This window comes from Furipterus horrens, unplaced genomic scaffold, assembly GCF_987537825.1.
Source record: "Furipterus horrens unplaced genomic scaffold, mFurHor1.1.pri manual_scaffold_8, whole genome shotgun sequence".
Lineage (NCBI taxonomy): Eukaryota > Metazoa > Chordata > Mammalia > Chiroptera > Furipteridae > Furipterus > Furipterus horrens.
Window position 1 is genome coordinate 107,659,910 of NW_028327178.1, and position 19,216 is coordinate 107,679,125.

At 55.6% G+C, this 19,216-nt stretch overlaps 1 protein-coding gene across 1 annotated transcript in view; it reads right to left on the reverse strand.

The window, feature by feature from the left end:
* Nucleotides 1–18,825, reverse strand: part of BMP7 (bone morphogenetic protein 7) — a 72,086-nt gene extending 53,261 nt beyond the window's left edge. The window contains exon 1 of the mRNA XM_090286596.1: nucleotides 17,875–18,825. Coding sequence (XP_090142722.1) covers nucleotides 17,875–18,292 — 418 coding nt within the window. The 5' untranslated portion in view covers nucleotides 18,293–18,825. The remainder of the gene's footprint in view (nucleotides 1–17,874) is intronic.
* Between the last annotated feature and the right edge of the window lie 391 nt (nucleotides 18,826–19,216).

Here is a 19,216-nt window from a genome sequence, read left to right on the forward strand (position 1 = left end):
CACTCACTGTCTCGCACTGGCAGGGCCCCCAGTATCTGAATGAAGAGACTCAGGGAACATACCCCATGGGGCAGAGATGGGCCGGGGGACCCACAGCCTGGGTTTCAACGTGGGCTCGCCAATCACCACCAGGGACTCAGGACAAGGTAAGCCACCTCTGGGAGGCTCTGCCCTACCCCACCCCCACGCCATAAAATGGGGGCATTCCTCGGCCCCGGTAGTGGCGCTGTTGCGAGAATTCAAGGAGACAGAGACTAGCAATCGTGGGGCCCCGGGAGCAGCCGGAGTGGGGAGAGGGGCTGCGGTGGCGACCCCCTTTCCCAGGACAGGAGGGCGCCTGCCCAGACCTTCCCTTGGAGCAGCCAGAGAGTCCTGGGTCGGCTGGGCAGGCGCAGCCGGTTTCAGGTACTTTAGAAGCAAATCAAATCAAATGAGAATTTATAATCCTTCCTGAGGTCTGGGTTCCATCAGCCTAAACTCATTAGGCCCTGGCCGTGCAGGTGCAGCGAAGGCAAAGGTTGTTCTGTGCTTCCTTCGAGCTGGGCTGCCATCTCCCTTTCAAAATAAGAGTATTCGAGAGCCTCCTTCTTTCTGTGCCTACATGTTTAACAACCTACACCCGAACAATCAAAACACCCTCAAAATCGCACCGTGGTCCTTCACACCTATTTCTGGTAAAGGAAGAAGAATCCGAGATCAAACCGAAGATTGGCTTTGAAATCACATTTTGGGTCCTCGGCTGAATGTCACCAGCAGAGTTGTAAACAGTCCTGTTCTAGATGAGGTCAGCTGCCCAAATCATTGGAAGTGATTAGTAGTGATTTAAGAGAATTCCTGTCCAATGAAACTGACATAAAGTTTTAAGGCAGGCGAGACTAGCCTGTGCTGTTAGGAGACAGGGCAGTGGTCGCCCTTGGGGAGGGGTGGGAGGGGGTTCTGGGAGCTGGTCTGGTTCCCCGATCTGGGCACTGGTTACCCAGATGTGTTCGCTCTGCAAAAATCCCTAGCTGTTCTTGATTTGTGCGCGGCTCTGTACGCACATTACACTTCAATAAACAGTTTGATTAACAATAAATGCTGGCTGGCTTGCTCCACGTCCAGTTCCACTCAAGAAGTATTTGTGTCCGTACATAGTTTCTCTATCGTCGGAGGTGCAGTCAATTTAGGGACAGCTCTTTGGGGGAAAGACATCACCACCTTTATCAGTTTTGGCCTCTTCATTCCAGAACCACTGATAATCAAGGAAATAGGACAGTGTGTCTAAAGGACATCGTTGGGAAGCCTTTGCATGGCTTCCTACTGCCCTCACAGATGGCCCTCCCAGGAGAAGGCTGTTTACTGACTGGCTCCAAACCCATTCTTCTCTGAGGAACAGCTCAGCCTCAAGTCCAAGAGGGAGAGGTTGGGAATGACATCTCTGAATTCACATACGCTCCCTGGCTATCCTGGGCCAGCCACTCATGTCTCTGTGCTCGGTTTTCGGGTCTATAAAACAGGTAGGGTCATACAGCCCTCACTTGAATGGTCGTCACGGCAATTGTTATTAATTAATGACAATTATAATAGCTGACATAGCTATAATTGAGTAGTCGGCATACCCCCTACCCCCAGACCCAGCTCTAAGGGATCAGAGGCTGACTCCCAGCAATCCTGTTTATGCAGCATGATCTGCCTTCTAGACCCAGCTGACTCATGCGTGAGCATGTGATCCAAGCTTCCTGAGAGTCCCTCCCCAGGAATGTTAGTGGGGCACAGTAGCTCCACCATGTCATCAAGAACTTGAACTTGAGTTTCTTCTGCCTCCTTGCTCTGCTATGGTCTGCACACTGATGTTTAATCCTCAGGCCTGCTGCCTCGTGGCCACAAAACGCCTGCCACGGCTCCAAATGTCACGGGGCCACATTCAAGGCAGGAAAAGGGGGGGAAGGGTAGACAGTCCTGTTTGCTGGGCTGTCACTCATCAGGAAGCAGAATATCCAGAATCACCTCCCACCCCATTCCACCCCTAGGTGACCTCCCATGTCTCGCTGGTGAGAACAGCATCCGTGGCCCTTATAACCCACTAGGGAAGCAGGGCAAGCATGTTTGCGGCTCGCCAGACTACAGGCGGGCTTGGGTGGCCGACTTTCTCCCAATAGGCAGCGTAGCGAGGTACCCAGAGCCGCAGGGGTAAGAAGGAAGCTGTCAGGGGCGGAGGTGAGCTGTGTGGAGAGAACAGCCCCTGGATTCTTGAAGGGCCTTCGAGGTGCAGGCGAGTCCTTTCCCAAGGCTTGCGGGTGTATTGGTTTCCTTTTGTTTTTCCTCCTTAAACTAGTTTGCACATATTTCTTTTGCTTACAACCCTAGCAGTCTGTACACATACTTGGGTTCACAGGCCGCCCGGAAACAAGCCCCGAGAATACCTTCTACCCCCCTGCCCCACGGACCATCCCTTCCAACCTGCAGGGGCCTCAGGATGCGGCAGGTGCTCTCACGATGGTGTCTCTTGCAAACAAGCATGAGTAACCCGGGGCCCAGGACCCGCTGACTGGAAGGTCCTTTCAGGCTGCCGCCGTGCCTACAAGGCTCCGCCAGGGCAGGCTCTCCTCCAAGCAGCTCCCCACCCTCGGTGAGCAAACAATGACACAGATCCTTGAGATGCCTTGAGTATCCTGACCTGTTCCTCCTCTACCCGACGGGAAACAGGAGCCACCTGTCCCGCCAGCAGAGCTCAGACCGAGCCCCACCCCAGCCTCTGCTTCTCCCCGGGGGCCGACGATTCCTGACCTGCTCAGGTCACTTCCCAGAACTCGGCCTCGCATCAAAGGCAATCAGGAGGGTTCTGCACATAAAATCAGGTTTGTCCTCAGCAAACAGCTGGCCGCTGGCTGGAGCCGCGTGCAGGCTTCAAAGTTAGCGTTAAAGTCGTACCTCCTTACGGGTTTGAGTTTAAAGAGAAATGAAAGCCGCCCCATGGGTTGCAGAGGGCTGGCTCAGTGACCGTCAGCACGCCACCCATCTTCTGCGCATGCCCGTACTGCCTCAGTTGTCTGCACACTCCGGACGCTAGAATGGGGCCTCTGTTTATCTGGGCAAGGACTAGAGCCAAAATCCACGTGCACATAACTTCCCTAAATCCAACTACAGACCACGTAGACAACAGCAGAGAGGGAGAGAGAAACAACATACCGTTTGCAGGTGGCTGCCTAGCAACCCCCCCCCCCCAACACGTGTTCCCCATGCACCGCTCACTGTGGCGGCCGTGGGTCCGCGTCCTACCTTCCCATCCGTCCTTGCAGCAAGACCTGGCCCAATGAACCGGTCTGGCCCGCGGGCCTGAGGTCTTCTAAAGAGCTTCCAGGAAACCAAGAGCTAGATGAGCAAGGAGGGGTCTTTGGACCCTTCCCCTTTGTCCTGCCTTAAACGTGATGTCTGGGGCGGGGACAGCCATCTCGCACCCGTGAGGCAACAGGTGTAAGGAATTTCAGGATCACGGAGGGAAGCTGGAAAGATCGTGGGCGCCGGAGGATATCCCTGGGCTGCTCTCCCAAACTGGGGACCGCCTCCCCGAAGCCTTGCTATTGTGGGAGAGGATGACATGGTTTTAGTGCTCCGGCGGGTGTTCTGGGTCTTAGAGGAAAAAACCCTCCATGAGACACCCTCCCTCTGCACAGAAGCAGGGGGCAGGCTTTGGGAGGGATACGTCTCGCTGCAATTCCTGTCCCTGAGGGTGGTGCCCGTATTGAAAGAGAAGTATTTCGGCACGATGTTGTCCCTAAACGTAAGCCAATGCCTCCATCTCAGGTGCCATGGAAGAGGCAGTCACCTGCCCCGATGCTGGAAGGAAAACCAGCGACAGGGACTCAGCACAGAGACAGAGGGGCTGTGTGCACCCCACGCAGCGGCTTCCTAAGGGACTTCAAAGGTAGTTCCCACTGTGCCCTCCTTCCGTCCTGCCCCCCGCCCTCAGCCTAGCCCCCGTGGAAGGGACCGCTTGGTTCTCAGGTGCCCAGCCTCTCGGCAGGTCCACCGTGGGAGCTGAGTAGATAACATACGTAATTTGTTATGTGAAACTGCTTGGGGAGACGCATAGCCTTGACCACGAGGGCCCAGGCTGGACTTAGAGAGGCCCTTGCAGGTGTCCCCAGTGACATGCACTGGCGGGCTGGTCAGCACCACAGGCAAGAGTCCACTGTCCTGATTGCAGAAGGGCCCAGAGAGACTCTCCACCCAGAGGGTCCCCAAGGGCCGCCCTCGGAGCAACCTCCATTTCCAAGAGCTCCCTGCCGTAATCTCAGGAAACCCCAGCCGCCCCCGGGCCCTGAGCCACCCGGCCTTAGAGGGGAACCACTACAGACTGGATTGTATCCCCCCAAATCTGTGCGTTGAAGCCCCGCCCCCCAACAGGAGGCCTTTGGGCAGTATTCAGTTGAGACGAGGTCATGAGGGTGGAGCCTCCACCATGGACTCAGTGCCCCTCTAAGAAGAGGCGACTAGAGTCCCCCCCCCTCTGCCTGGAAGGCGTCTGGTCAGCAAGCCAGGCAGAGAAACAGAACTAACTGGGCTGGGCCCTTGGGCCCGGGCCTCCGCCTCTGGACGGCGAGGGATGAATGTCCGTGGTTTGGCCCACTCAGGTCGGGGGGCTTGGGTAACAGCCTGAGCACTTTGGACCCTGCAGTGACTTGCCTGAGGCCACACCCTGGTGCCTGGGGACTCAAAGCCAGACCTGATGTCCGCGAAACTGGGTCTCAGTTTTCTCACATGTAAAAACAAATGTGGGAATCATGCTGTGGATGGGCGGCTGGCATCAGGGGGTCGTCACTTACGATGGAGAAATGTCAGCTGTCCATATCAAAGTGGGGGTGGGCACAGGGCGGTGGGAATGCCACCATACGGCGTCTGACAAACAGCGTTTAGGAAAGAGACAGAGCAATTTCTCTGTGATTGACTGACTGACTGATTGATTGATTTTAAGAGTGGGCCAGCCCACAGTCAAGTGTCTAAATCTGAGGGGTTGCTTTTGCCCTAAGCTGGCAGGCACATGTAGGTCCTTAAGACCCCACATCGATAAACACACGTGTCAGTCGGCAGGAGGCCGCTTTCTAGAACAGCAGGATTCGTAGTAAGAAAACCAACTTCCTGGTGCGTCTTGCGCCCAATCAGCATAGCTGGGCTTCCGGCTCCAGCAGGGGTACCACCAGCCTGACCCAGATCCCTGCTCTGGTCCTGGAATGAGCAGGCAGCACATCCCACCTCCCCGAACGCCAAGACCACACTGGGGACCCACCCGGGGCAGGCCGGCTCCAGAGTGGCCCATGTCCGGCCCGGCCAGTGACAGTCTCTGCCGGCAGCTGATGTTCCGGGAGGCGGAGGCCGCCCAGGCACCGTGCTTAGCTCTGCTCCTGCCTCTGCCCAGGAGGCAGCCCCCAAAGTTACCCCGGGCCCATCACCTGCCCGAGGTCGCAAAGCTAACCAGTAGCAGAGGTGGGATTCAGACTCACGTGGTCTGACCCCAGAGCCAGTCCTAGCTGCCACCAGGCATATGTTAGGAGAATTTTTTGCAAACAGAACGTGGGTGGAGGATGCTGGGACGAAGGCTAGCGAGGAAGAGGCGTGCGGAGCGCTCCGTGGCCTCCATGGGGATTCATAATGCACGTCCCACACCCAAGATGCTCAGAAGTCGGCAGAGATTTCTGCTTAAATCAGCATTTCCTCAAACCGGAAGAAGCTCCTCTGGCCTTCCAGGAGGAGAGAGGGTGTCTATGTGTCACTGGGCGTCTGCAGAGGGACAGAGAGGCAGATAAACTCAGGCTTTTAGTTTTTTTTTTACCCTTTCCCAGGTAGAGGGCGCAGCCCGCCTGAAGCAGGGGTCAGCAAACTTCTCGAACGGGCCACGGAGAACAGTCTCCGCGGCAACGACTCCCATCTCTGAAGCACGAAGGTGCCCAGACGCTGCACCCACGAGGAGCATGCTCCAACAAAGCCCCACGGACACCAGAGCTGGAGCGTCCCCTCCTTTTCACGCCATGAAGCACTCTGTTTCTCCTGATCATGTATCACCTTTCAAAGAATGTAGAAAGGCTTCTTGCTCACAAAAACAGACAGCGGGCTGGGCTGGGCCGGGCCCCAGGTCCTCTGCTCCCGCAGCTCCTGGGGTGCAGCAGCACTTGGGAAATGCAGCTTCCCTGCTCTCGCCCTTCACCCCAACCAGTCACCAGCCAAGAGAGGGAACTGGGTAAGAGGGGGGTTTGCCCTGTTTCCTCCTGGGGAGAGCTGGAGGGGCGGGGGAGGGACCAGTTCTCAGCGTGTGTTCAGCAGTCTCTTGGGATCAGCCGGCAAAGGCGCTGTGAAACTATTTTGGTTCCCAGGAGAGGAGGGTGGCTCTTTAGACACCAGCCCTCTGTTTTCGTCTCCAGGGTGCCGCCAGCCCAGGCAGAGCTGCGTTCCCAGGGGAGGGTTCACGTTCTGATTGCAATCTGGGCTCCTTTCAACCGGAAAATAACCCACCGGTCTAGAAATGCTGCTTTCTCTGCTCGCTGCCATGGGCCAGTGGCTTTGAAGCAAAGGCTCTCAAATCGGTTTCCAAGTTTGAGGAAAGTGACCCTAAACCAGTGGTTCTCAACTGGGGGGGCGATGCGGCCCTCCAGGGGACATTTGGCGATGTCTGGCGACATTTTTGGCTGTCACAACTTTCCAGAGGGGTGCCACTGGCATCTGGTGGGCAGGGGCCAGGATGCCGATATCCTGAAATGCACAGGAAGGTCCCCACAACAGAGAACCGTCTGGCTAAGAATGTCAGTAGTGCCGAGGCTGGGAAACCCCATCCCTAAACCTACCTAAAAGGGGCACTTCCAAAATCCTAGGGTGTTTGGGTCACAAGATCCCTAGAGATGTCGGGATCCCCCTTCCCCTCCTCCCCGCCCCCACCCCCCAGTATATTAAGACAATGAGGCGCTCAGGGTTTGAGTGGGTATAAGCAAGGAGCTTCATTTATTGCTTCCTCCTGAAGGAAATGACCAACCGGTGCCTCCACCCTATAAACATTTACTAGCCCGGGAAGGTTCTGAGGCCCCACTGCCGTTCTTAAGGGCTTCTCTCTCAACCAATGTTAGGTCAAGGCAGTCAGGAATGGAACCTGAGAAGAGGGAAGACGGTGGGGGGCATTTTACGAAGTTCAGGACCAAGAGGAAACCCAAAAACCCTGAAACGACCCCCACACCCCCTCTTTCTTGCTCATAAACCAATGACGGCTTTATATGGAGCTTCTATGAACAGAGACAGAGTTTTAAAGGTCTCAGGGTACTGCCGAGCAGGCTTTGCTGGCGGAGGCCCCGTCATGTTCGTGGGTCTGTGGGTTGATAAGTTATTGGCCTTTGGGGTGTGGTACCCCGAACACACTCTAAGACTGGAGACAGGGACGTCACCAACAGCCCCCTCTCCTCATCTCCAGCGGGAGGGCTTTCTGGTTCATTGGGGCATGGAAAAACGTAACCACAAAGAATGTGGGAAAAAATGTAACAAACACCCAGGTACCCACAGCTAAGAATTAACGAGAGTTAATATGGTCGTTGCTTTTTTTTTCCCCCTAAATAACTTCAGGAGCACGGAAGAATTACAAAGATAGTACAGGATTCCTATGCACCCTCGCCGAGCCTCCCCCAACGTCACATCTTCCATAACCAGGGGAGACCTGTCAAAACGAAGAAATGAACATCTGTGGGTCACGACTAACCAAACTCCAGATTTTTTCGGATTGCCCCAGTTTTCCTGTTGATGCTCTTGTTCTGCCCCGAGATCCAATCCAGGATCCCACGTGGCCCTTCCTAATGGTTTCTTATTTTTAAATAAAGAAAACTCGACAGGAGCCCTTGGAGTCTGTCTAAAGTCCGTCCCCTGTCCCATCCCCTTCCTGCCTCCCCAGAGGCTCGCGACCCGTGTTTGGGGCCACAGACCACAGCCGGCATTATTGGGGGCCCTTGTGTGGGACACAATGACACATAGTCACGCCCAAAACATCCTTCCGCAATTTGCATTCTGTTAATACAGAGGCAAGAACTCCTTGCCTTCCCTTCTGGTCCTGACGCACGGACAGGTGAGTTTAGGACGCATCGATTTCCCCAGTCCCCTGCTCGTGGGCATTCAGACCACAGGTAATTTTATGCTGTGACAAACAACATGCACTATTTATTCCGGCACAAGTGGGAACGCCATCCCCAGGGTCTTTCCCAGACAGTGTCTTGAGGTTGCTATGAAAATATCCATCTCTGGCTGCCCATGGAATTCCCCCATCAAGGAGGTGTGGGAACACGTTGGCATCCCTTCTACATGGGCACTCGGGGCCCTTTGCTCTGACAATTATGTTTCCGCCACGGAGACAGAGGAGAGGTCGGTTATAATAAGCAGGTGGATCATGAAAGGGGAAGGTCTGAGCCGCTTATCCTTCTCCTGCTCTTCAGGGCACCAAGCCGCAGAGTCAAGGCCAAGGGCTCAGCATCGTTCCGGTGACCCCTACCCGACTCCCGTGCCCCCATGGGGCTGGGAGCAAAGAGCGGATGGACGGCTTTGCATTCAGCGGGAGCTGGATTCAAACGCCAACCCACCACTTCCTGGCTCTGCAAGTGAGGGGCCCGACAGGCTCCTCGCCCCTAAAATGGGAGCACGACGTGGTCCACGGAACGTGGGGAGAGGTAACGAGGACCCCAACAAAGGAAGCCGTGAGAAGTCCATTACTGCCACAGAAAGGTCTCAGCGCCTCCCTCCCACTTGATCACGACGGTTCATTCCAGCGATGCGCTCCGATAGTGAAGGGGCCTCTGAATTCAGCGTCTAGATTCAGCCGGGCAAGGTCCTGCCTGGACGAGGAGGTGCCTCTATGCCGAGGCCCAGGGGGAAGGAGCTGCGCTCCCAGCCAGGGCGCGACGTCACGAACCAGGCCGTCCTCTGTGCAGCCCGGACGCCCGCCAGCCGGGACAAGCGCCTCAGTGGGACCAGAGTCAAGCCCCTCAGACCTCTGGGTCAGGCACCACGAACTAAAGCTAAAGCATAAGCTCGCTTTTGCCGAAGGCCACGTCCTGAAGAGGCGTGTCCTCGTACGAGGGGGACAGGAGAGAGGTAGTTATTCTCACGGAACCACGTGACTAACCCAGTCATGCAGAAGCTTCTAGAAATGCTGGCCTCCAAAGTGGGGGTGGCAAGAGGGATCCATTGGGATACAGGGGGAATACGTTACAATGACAACTCAGTGAACTTCAAGAACTGATGGACGTCGGGGAAGACGGACATTAACCAGCTGAGCTCCAACAACAATCTGTGGAGCTGGGGGAGGAGGTTCAAAAAGAAGGAGCTTGTGTCAGGAAGGCAGCCGGGCAGCTCACTTGTTCCATTCCCACCTCTTTATCCAGGAAGACAGCCTTCCCCGACGGGAGGGTGACAGTCACTAGTGCCGTTTCCCAGGTGCTTTCCAAGCAAGGGGGGTGGATTGTAACCTCCTCCCGCCTTGGGTCAGGTCGGGCCGTGTGACTAGCTCTGACCGAGGGAGGGTGGGCAGCGTTGGGTCGCTTCCAGGTGAAAATGTTACAAGCTCATGCCCAGTTCACACTGCCTTCCCCCTCGGGTGCCACAACTGGTGACATTCAAAAGGGGGACAAGCAGTTCCATCATTCTGAGGATCGGAGCACCCTCCCAACCCACGATGGAGCTGTCACTTAATATAAGAGAGCGACAAACCTACTGAGTCTTAACCTACTGACATTGTGAGCTTCGTTGTGATAACAGAATAAATCCATTTACGTTGACAAGACAAACAAAGGGTCAAAATGATCAAAATTTAGGACCAGACCTTTAGCTCACTGACCCCAAACTGCTGACCCAGGATTCTGAAAGATCAAATTGCATCCCCTTGCAAATGTTAGTGATGGCAAAATTAGTTAAATGTGTCTCATTCATGAAAATGAAAATCTTTGTATTAATTAATGATCAATTAGTTAAAATGTACCCTAGGGAGCATTCGAATTTTGGGTGGTTTTTCCCTTGAGTGCCTCCTAGTTAAATTTCTGTCTTAGGCTTTGTTCTATATCGTACAAACTCTCCTAAAACAACAGTGACTCCATTTATTACTATTTCAAGTGTGGACTCAAAAATGTATTCGCGGGGATACAAGGTTAGAAACTAGTTAGCAAACATGCGTGAGGACAGCTTCACCTCACCCTCGGTCACACATGGCCACTGTCGGCCCACCTCCGGTGCCGTGAGAACTGAGCAGGGCAGAGCCAGGGCAGGAGAGTAGGAATGTCCGAAAAAACAGTCAAGAAAAAAGGCCTTTATCAAAGGCCAAAACACAAGTCATGGAAACCACAGAATAACTCGCCGGCCTTTGTGTGTGTGGTTAAATTGCTGGGCAGATGAGCGCACCGGAGGCCGCCTGTCATGTTAGGCGCTTCGGTTTTTTTTTTTTTTTTTCTTCTTCAAACTACATGAAAGCAAGAGAGACTGGCATTGCAAGACGGTACAGGCCCCACGGCAACGCTTAAAAACATGCAAGCGCTCGGTTTTGGAAACAGCACACGTTTTTATTCACAGCCAAATTTAATTAAGCCAGGCAACCGACGATGAGAAACTTGAAAGCTCCTCTGGGGAGATAAGGAGGTAAAAGAAGAACACGTGACCTGGAAGACGCAGGGAAACCTAATACTCGCTAAGTCAGGGCTCTCACAGTAGAGAGCGCGCCGAGGGAATTTCTGGGAAGCTTTGAGGGAGCACACCCACCCCTCGCGGCAGGCCCTGGAGGCCGGCTCCACATCCTCTGGTCTCCAGAGCCTTCTAAAGGCACTGAACCCACACGGAGAAACGGGGCTTTGTCACAGCCTGACCGCAGCAGGGGGAGGGAGGCAGTCTTGCACCTGCTCCCATAAAAAGTGGGGAAGTTGGGCTGTCCTGTTAATGAATGCTTTGGGCTTGTCACTCCCTTGAAGCAAAAGACAATTTGTACTTTGACCATCTTCCAGAAGGGGGTGGGAAGAAATACTTCAGTAATGGGGGTTGTTTTGTTGTTTTTCTTTTTTTCTTGAAAGGAAAGCTTTTTATCTTGGAGTAATTTTTGACTCAGAGAAAAGTTTCAAGACGATACAAAGAGTTCCTGTATAGCCCTCACTCAAGTTTCAGTTTCCCAAGGAGTAAAGTTTGTAAATAGCCACCAAGGCTTCAGGGAGAATCAGCATTACACTCTCCTTCTCCTCCCTGCGTGCCGTGAGCTCGTCCATGTCTCCCCGATCCCTGCGTGTGGAGGGGAACGGAACGCGCGTGCACACACAGCCTTGGGGCCGTTTTCTTGACATCGGTAAGACAACGTGGTGGCTTCATTTCAGTATCACACGACTAGATACTTAGGAACTGAAATGTGGACTAACAGGCCAAAGTGAATCGTGATCTGCCCACCAAGAAAAACAAGAGCTCCCATTTTTTGTGTGCACCTACTGTGTGCCAGACTCGACACACGTGCGACATGATTTTTGTCTTCACGGGGATCTGTGGAGGAGGGGGTGGCTATGCAGCTTTCTAAAACAAGGAAGCAAACTCAGAGATGTTGAGTGGCTCGCTCAAGGTCACGCAGCTCGGAGGCAACCCCAGTGGAAACAGACATGTGGGTTTAAGCTGTGTCTAAAGAGAATCACTGTGGACGCCGTGCCTTTGTCCCTGGCCAAGTCACACCCTCTGCTGTCACCGAGAACTTCCGTTACACGGCAGTAAAGCCCCCCAACCCCCCACTCCATATATCATCCAGAATTAGCTGCAAAGTGTCAGGAAACTTGGCCAGGCAGCCCTGAGCATCGGCGCGGGCTGGAAGCCTTCACGGTGAAGCCCTTTAGAGAAAGCCGCAGTTGGCAGTCCCCGCTCCTGCATGGGAACAAATTAACATTGGCATTCCAAACACAGGAAAGGAAGGAAATTGGAAACACAGTTTATACTTGGCCAGCCCTTTGAAATACTGTACCATGCTACCGACATCAATTAATGAAAAGCAGGGCTGTGCTGAGAGGCTCTGGTTTGGAAATGCATTAACGCACGTTAAACATGCTTGTACAGGAACCGGATTATAAGCGCCCTGGCTCCAAAACAATAAAGCAATTACCCTAAAACTGGGGCTCTCTGCGTTGTCATTAATTCAACCCACTCCACGCGGATCAGCAAAGGCTTTGCGCGGCTCCCAACAATGCCTTCCAACGCGAATGTTGAAAGGGCGGCATCGCACATGCTACTCAGGGTTTCACATAAGTAAGTGTCAAACTTCGTGCGCCCCTAATGCCCCCCCAAACCATAAACACTCCGCTCCAGGGAGGGCAGCGTCCGCGGCGGCGGCCCCGGTCTTCGCCGGCCCTGCCCTTTCATGTTGGGTGTGCGTCACTTTTCACCGGGGAAGGTTATCTAGGAAATATCGGTTCCACGTTAAGAAATACCACGTCACATTTTTGTCAAATGTTATTTGTCAAGTGCCATTTGCTGCAGCAGCCAGAATTCCACCGCCGCTGAGCACACAGCCCAGAGTGGACGGCTCACATCATCACCGCGATCGCGCGCGGGAGGGATGGTTGGCCGCGCGAGAACCCTTCCTCTGTTGGAGGTGGCAGCGATTGGAAAGAAAAGCACCTGAAGCTCTAGAATAAATAAAGGACCGTGCCTCGAGCTGCCCGTGCAAAGGACCCGGCGTGCTGAGGGAAACAGATCCAAACAACCGGGGAGGCGGATGCCTGCTCCCCAATTTTGTAAGCATGCTTAAGAGAAGCGATTTGAGAGACGATGTGAGTGAATCTCCACACTTCTGGCTGGCAGGGCAAGGAATGGCTCGCTTCTTGAAAGACGAGCATCCTCACCTGCAGCTCCCCCACCTGCATCCGGCACCCAGGGCCTAAGCCCCCTCGCCCCGGTGGCATCACCCCACAGCTCCTCCTCGATCTGGGATCCATCAAGTCGGGGCCATTTGGGTGTGTAAAGCTAAATGTGTTATCATTTTCACCACAAATTAACAGTTTCTATGTAAATATTGGCATTTCCTCACCCCATGAAGGCGAGAGGCGGCAAATGGCACCGGCACATTTGATTTAAACTAATTAAAAGCAGAGGGTCATGCAATTCAATATATTGATTTTACCAGTGGGACTTAAATCTTTTATAATAAGTGTACACAGCTGCAGGGCTCTCCCCACACCACGCTTGGAAGGCTAATCCTCACATTCCTTCTGACAATACATGACGGGTCCCACACATCCCTGCCTGTGCCATAACCCCCATGTCACGGCCAGAGTGCATTAAGGCTAAGCGTTGCAGCAACTTGCAAAAAAAAAAAAAAAAAAAAAAAAAAAAAAAACAGTGTGTCAACAGCCCCCAGCTAGGTCTGAGGAGTGACTGCAGAAAAAGGAACGTGGCCAGCCATTTGGTGCAAAGGACTCTCCATTCAAAATACTCAGCTGGTGAGGTGGAAGGGCAGCTGGGGCGGGGTGGGGCCTGGGGGAGTGTTAGGACACTGTGTCTTGCCCTGGGCCAAATGTGACCCTACCCAATGGGGTGGGGGGGTTAACGTGATAGGGGTGATCAATCAACTGAGATGGGACTCTCCCTGGAATGAAGTCATCACTTGCCTCGGAGTTCAGCGGCCATGTGATATTCGCTCACATCGCAGGCATTCCGGTGGCCAGGGATCGCACACCAGCTGTGTTTACCTCGGCAGAGGCCAGAGAGCCTGCTCCCCGACGCAAGGCCCCGAGCCGGGGCTCGCGAGGGCTGCGTCCCAGGAGCGGCTTCTTCTCTCCCTGCCTGCCGGCTCTTCGCTACCCCGACATGGCTTTGTGTTTGGCCTCCTCCCTCACCCCTTCGATGGGCCCCTCCCCAACTGAAGGACAAGCCTGGAATAAAACCGAAAAGGAGCTGCCCCAGCCGGCCCATCCAGGGCTCAGCCTTAACCTGCTCTGGCTCCAGAAGAGAAATACAAAGAAGATCAAAAAAGTTCAAATCTGGGTCACATATATCCTTGGGAGAGGGTGGCGGGGGGTGGGGGGGGGTGGAGAAGATCTTTGATTTATAGAAGCAGGAAAATGAGGTTTAAAAGAAGCGCTTTTGAAAGGGTTACTGAAAACACAGCTGTCGGTGCACTCCTGGAGCGATGGGGTTCTGCAGAAGGAGAGGGAGAAGGGACCGCGTGTGTGACATCTATATTAACCTCTGGCTGCTTACCAGTGAGGGCCGCGCTCCGCGCGCTGGAATGTGGAACAGCCCTTCCAAATCTTAACACAAGCCAGGTTACAGCTGCAAATGCCTGCAGCCCGCGCTCCCTTCCCCGAGCACTCCCTGAAGGAAATTTTTAAACTGTAACAGAATCTTTTTCTAATACTCTACAGTGGTAAGGCCTGTTCTGAAGGGGCAAAAGGAGAGATCTTAATGCCAAACACTTGTCAACAAAAAGGATAGCCAGATGGTATAAAGGAAAAGGCAAACGGCGAGGCTCTCGCTCCTCTTCCGCTGCGTTCACAAAAGCCACTTTTGTCCACGGAGCCCAATAATGATGGGTTTCCAACTTTCCCTTTTTTTAATTTAGCTTCGAAGATTAAACAAAGTTGGTTCCTCCATGGCCTGGACCAGAGATAAAAATGCATTGCACACCCCTCGTGCCAGCCGGCTTCTTTAGAAGATTCCCAAAGAAGCTGCTGGATTTCTCCAAAGAAAGAATGGTTGGTGGGGGTGGGGGGGCGAAGTGGGGTGGGGTGGGGGCGAATATCTCCAAATTCCAGCAGCAGTATTCACATTGCCTGGGGACTGTTTAACAGAGGGTAGACTGTTTTAAATTCCAAAAATTAAGTCCACACAGAGAAGTCGGGGGCCTGTTCATCCAAACCAGGTCACAAGTCTCGCCTTTGAACTTAAAGGGCGCAGGTTGGGACAATGGGGGTCTCCGAGGGCATCTCGCCCAGCATCATGCTGGGCTTTATGGCCCAGGCTGGTCTGTGTCACAAGGTGCGGTCTGAGGTCCCCACGCTCAGCACCTGGTTTTGTCATAAATTCTCCTCTAGTTCCCTCTCCAGTTCAGATCCCACTACGCCTGGCAAAAAGCTTGAATTCCAAGGACTTATAGGGACCAAACCCAGTCTGGCTGCAGACAGAAGGAAGAACAAACGCGCTGGGTCTGCAAAAGCCTTCAGAATCCAGGCAGAGGTCTCGCAAGCCCTGCAGGACAGCAAGCCCGGTATGTGGTGCTGGGAGGAGGGGCCGCGGAGAAAGCCAGCCTCCCCTCGCCAACAACAGCCCCCCAGCATCCCCCCAGGTCCCCGGCATGATAACAAGTAATGGTTTGATATGGACAAGTGACATTTTCTCACTCTGAGGTCAAGTGCGAAACTAAACACACCTTTAGAAAACGTCCTATGTTACAGATCGATGATTTGCAATCCAGGGAAAAACCATGTGTTTTCTCAGCAAACTCAACTTTCAGGCAAGTTTCCTACATGCACCCCACCCCCCATCCCCCACCCCACCCCCAAGCCCCTCCTGGGGAGAAATTCCAGGACCACAACAGACTGGAAGGGACAGGCGGCTTATTCCCGTGCTGGGCAGAAATAGGTCAACCTTAGAAGCATCCAGAGAAGAGTCTTGCCAAGCGGCACTCCAGGTTTTCGCCCCACTAATTACCTCAAGTTTTAGGGACACAGAAGGAAAGAAAACAAGGTCAGTGCACTCTCTTAAAAAGCCACTCTGCCTTCTAATTTGGAGTGATGTCCCAGAAAGCAAGACCTGAGAAAGTCGGGACCGCCCCACAAAGCCCAAAGCCAGCCCGACTGATTAAGAGGCTCAGACAAGCCGGTCTTTGTCCTTTCAAGATGAAAGAAATGGAGCTAACGGGGTTGAAGGGTGTGTGTGTAGCCAGGGGAGGAAAGCCACCCAGCTGTGGCCTTTCCAAACAAGTCCCGGCTCGCTCCCACCATCCAGGGGAACAAACAGCCCTGCCCCAAGATCCCCAAGGGCACCCAGTTGGCAACCCTTCTCCAGCGAAGGGGGTGGGGCGCCCAGTCTGGCCCAGCTACTGGTCTGCAAGCACCAGGGTAGGGTACTTCTTGCACGGGATTTGCAAAGCCAGGCTTTTCCAGACACCTTTTTCATGACCCCAGCCAGGCTCCACTGGGACCTGGTTGCATTCCCTGGGAGTCATGGGCACCCAGCAGAACGGATGCCATAAATCCCGGCCAGAGGAAGGTTCCCGGTGAACCCCCAGCCTCGGAACAGCCACAGAGATCTGTTTCAATTTACTTATTTATATGTAGCTGGGTTTGTTTTGTTTTTTTTCTTTAGTTTTTGGTATAGGCCGTAAATACACATTGTCAAAGCAAAAAACCACACAGACAAGGGTACAGACAATGAAAGGTCAGACCCCCGCTCCCACTCCCTCAGCCCCGTCCTGCCCCGCCCCTCAGTGAACTCTTATTTCCAGTTCCCGGGGTCTTCTTCCAGGGACAAGGGGTGATCTACAAGCACGTCTGTAACCCCACTGATCTGCACCTTGCTCTTTTCCACCTCATACATCTTAGAGATTGTCCTGAATCAGGACATGTGGAGCTGCCTCGTTCTAACAGGCCGCTTAGTATAATTTAAACTTTCTTGAAGCTACTTTGGCATGTAAGCCTCCCACCCCTCTCTCGCTGAAACTCATGCAGTTTGATTTTGGGCTATTATTCAGGACAGATAATGGCATCCCGGGACCTCCAGGGACCTTATCTGGAGCAGGAAGCATTAAGGTTGATCCAGGCTTCCCCGGGCCCTCTCTCCACGCCCCCAGTGCCCGGCGAGGGGCTTGAGGACCATTATTTCCATGTTGACACAGTGCCCGTGGGCGTGAGTTTGCCGTCGACTGCGTTCGGGTTTTCGCAGCGAGTTACACATGTAGAATGAAAGCGACTCAGGAAACAGCGCTATCGGGCGTGTTATCTCGGAAACCAAATATTTGATCATCAGCCCTGCAGAGCGCTGCCGGGGTGAGTCTGAGCAAGTCTGGGAGTGCGCGCTTACGGATGCAGGCGGGGGCGCCCCCTCCGCGGCCCCAGCGTCGGGTCGCCCGGGCTGTCGCGGCTCCACTCCCGAGCCGGGTCCCCCAGCCACCCCCGGCAGCGTCTGCTAGGAGATCCCGCGCCACCCAATCGCCAAAAGCCGTGGTTTGCACGCCACATGTGATAAACGCTGAAAATGGATTCTGCCCGCCCGGGACCTATCATTAAATATTTAAAATAGAAAGCTCGCAATGGCAACGTTTCTTCCGCAGCTCCAGCCAGGAGAGCTCAGAGCGAGGGGGCGCCCGGCGGTCAGGACAGAGGCCCCGAGGCGCTCTGGGCGCACAGCAAGCTTGGGCGGGAGCAACGCGAGCGGACAGGTAGGGCTGACCCAGGCGGGGGAGGGGGCGCGACGCCCCGCAATGCCAGGGCCAGGCACGGCTGAGAGGGGCCCAGAAAGGGCGGGAAGGCAGCTTCGCCGAGCTGGGCTCTTTAAATGCAGGTAGTGCGGACGCGCCGACCCGGCACAGCTCACATGACCAAACCCCGCGCTTTGAACTAAGCCGCGGCCCGGCCTGGCGTCTCCAGCTCCAGAGGGGCGGCCGCCAACTTAACCCGGACGGGCCTTCAGACCAGTCCTTCCCTCCCCAAAACTCCCACAGGCCAACGGAGCCTGGCTCGCCCTACCTGGGGCGCGCACAACGTGGGGTCCGCTAGGACCCGGGGGTAGGCGAGCCTTGGCCCGGCGCTACGGTTTTGCAAACGGCCGGAGTGGAAAGACGGGTTGGCTGGATGGAAGAAGCGGCCCCCTCCTCCCCGTTGCAAAGCGCCTTCTGACTGAGACGGTCACCCCCTCCCTCCTGCCCTCACTCACCGAGGTTGACGAAGCTCATGACCATGTCTGCGTCGGTGAGGAAGTGGCTATCTTGCAGGCTGGCCAGAGGGGGGCCCTGGGTGCTGAAGACCGCCTTGTAGGGGTAGGAGAAGCCCTGGCCGTCGGGTCCGCCGCCCTCCTCCACCGCCATGGCATTGTACAGGTCCAGCATGAACATGGGCGCCGAGTTGTGCTTGCCCTGGAGGTGGGGGCGCGGGCGATGGGGCAAGCCCAAGATGGAGAGGATCTCGCGCTGCATTTCCCGCCGCTCCTGGCTGCGGAGGCTCCGGTGGATGAAGCTCGAGTGCACCTCGTTGTCCAGGCTGAAGTCGGCCAGGGCGGAGCGCAGCAGGAACAGGGGCGCCCAGAGCGCCACGAAGCTGCGGGGTGCCGCGGTGAGCGGCGAGCGCACGTGCATCGCGCCGGCTCTACGCGCGACCCGGGCTCTGGGCACAGGCAGCAGGGCCCACGCCGCCCCAGGTGGTGAGCGGGGCGGGCGGCGGTCCACGCCGCTAGGTCACTTGCAGCAGACGGGCCCCGCGGCGCCCGCGCCGGACATGACCCCTCCCCGGCCCGCTGCTCTCTGTCCGGACCCCCGCCTCCCGCTCGGCGCTGGCCAGGGGGCCCCTCGCCCCGCACTGGCCCGGGCACACCGCTAGGCTTGGAAACCCGCTCGAAAGAGCGAGCGAGCGAGCCAGGAGGCGGCCGCGGGTGGGAGGAGCAGCCAGCAAACCTAGGGGCCGGGAGAGCGAGCGCCGGGGAGGCGGCGAGGCGGAGGGCAGGCGAGCGCTCCTTTTTCTCGCTCCTCTCGCGCCCTGGCCCTCGGGCGGTGGCGAACCACCCTCTTCCAAACTCTGGCGCCGAGAGCCGGGGCCCCGGGGCGCTCTCCAGGGCCTGGGCTCCCTCGATCGCACGAGAGGCAGCCACGGGAGCCCCAGAGTGGTGCGCGCTGGGGCCTGGAAGGAGGAGGAAGAGGAGGAGGAGGACGGACTTCCAGGGGCCCCTCCCGCGCCCGCGGCCTCCCACCTGCCCTCAGCCCCGCCCTCCCCCAGTTGCGCCCAATGGGTTCATTCATTCCTTAGAGTGAGCTCTGCAAATATTTACCGAGTGCCCACGGGGCGCCCAGCGCCGGGCCGTGCGCCGCAGGGGTGCGAAGAGAGGAATCCGTGCCGGCCCTCCCCTCCCCAGACTGGCAGCGCGGGCAGGGAAGGCGGCCTGAGCCGGACCGTGGGACTCGGCTGGCCGCGGTGCAGGAAGCTGGGCGGAGTGTGTAAGGTGCGCGGGAATCGAAGGCTCCCCAAAGGAGGTGACCCCCAGCCCCTCTTGATGCTCCGCCCCCCTT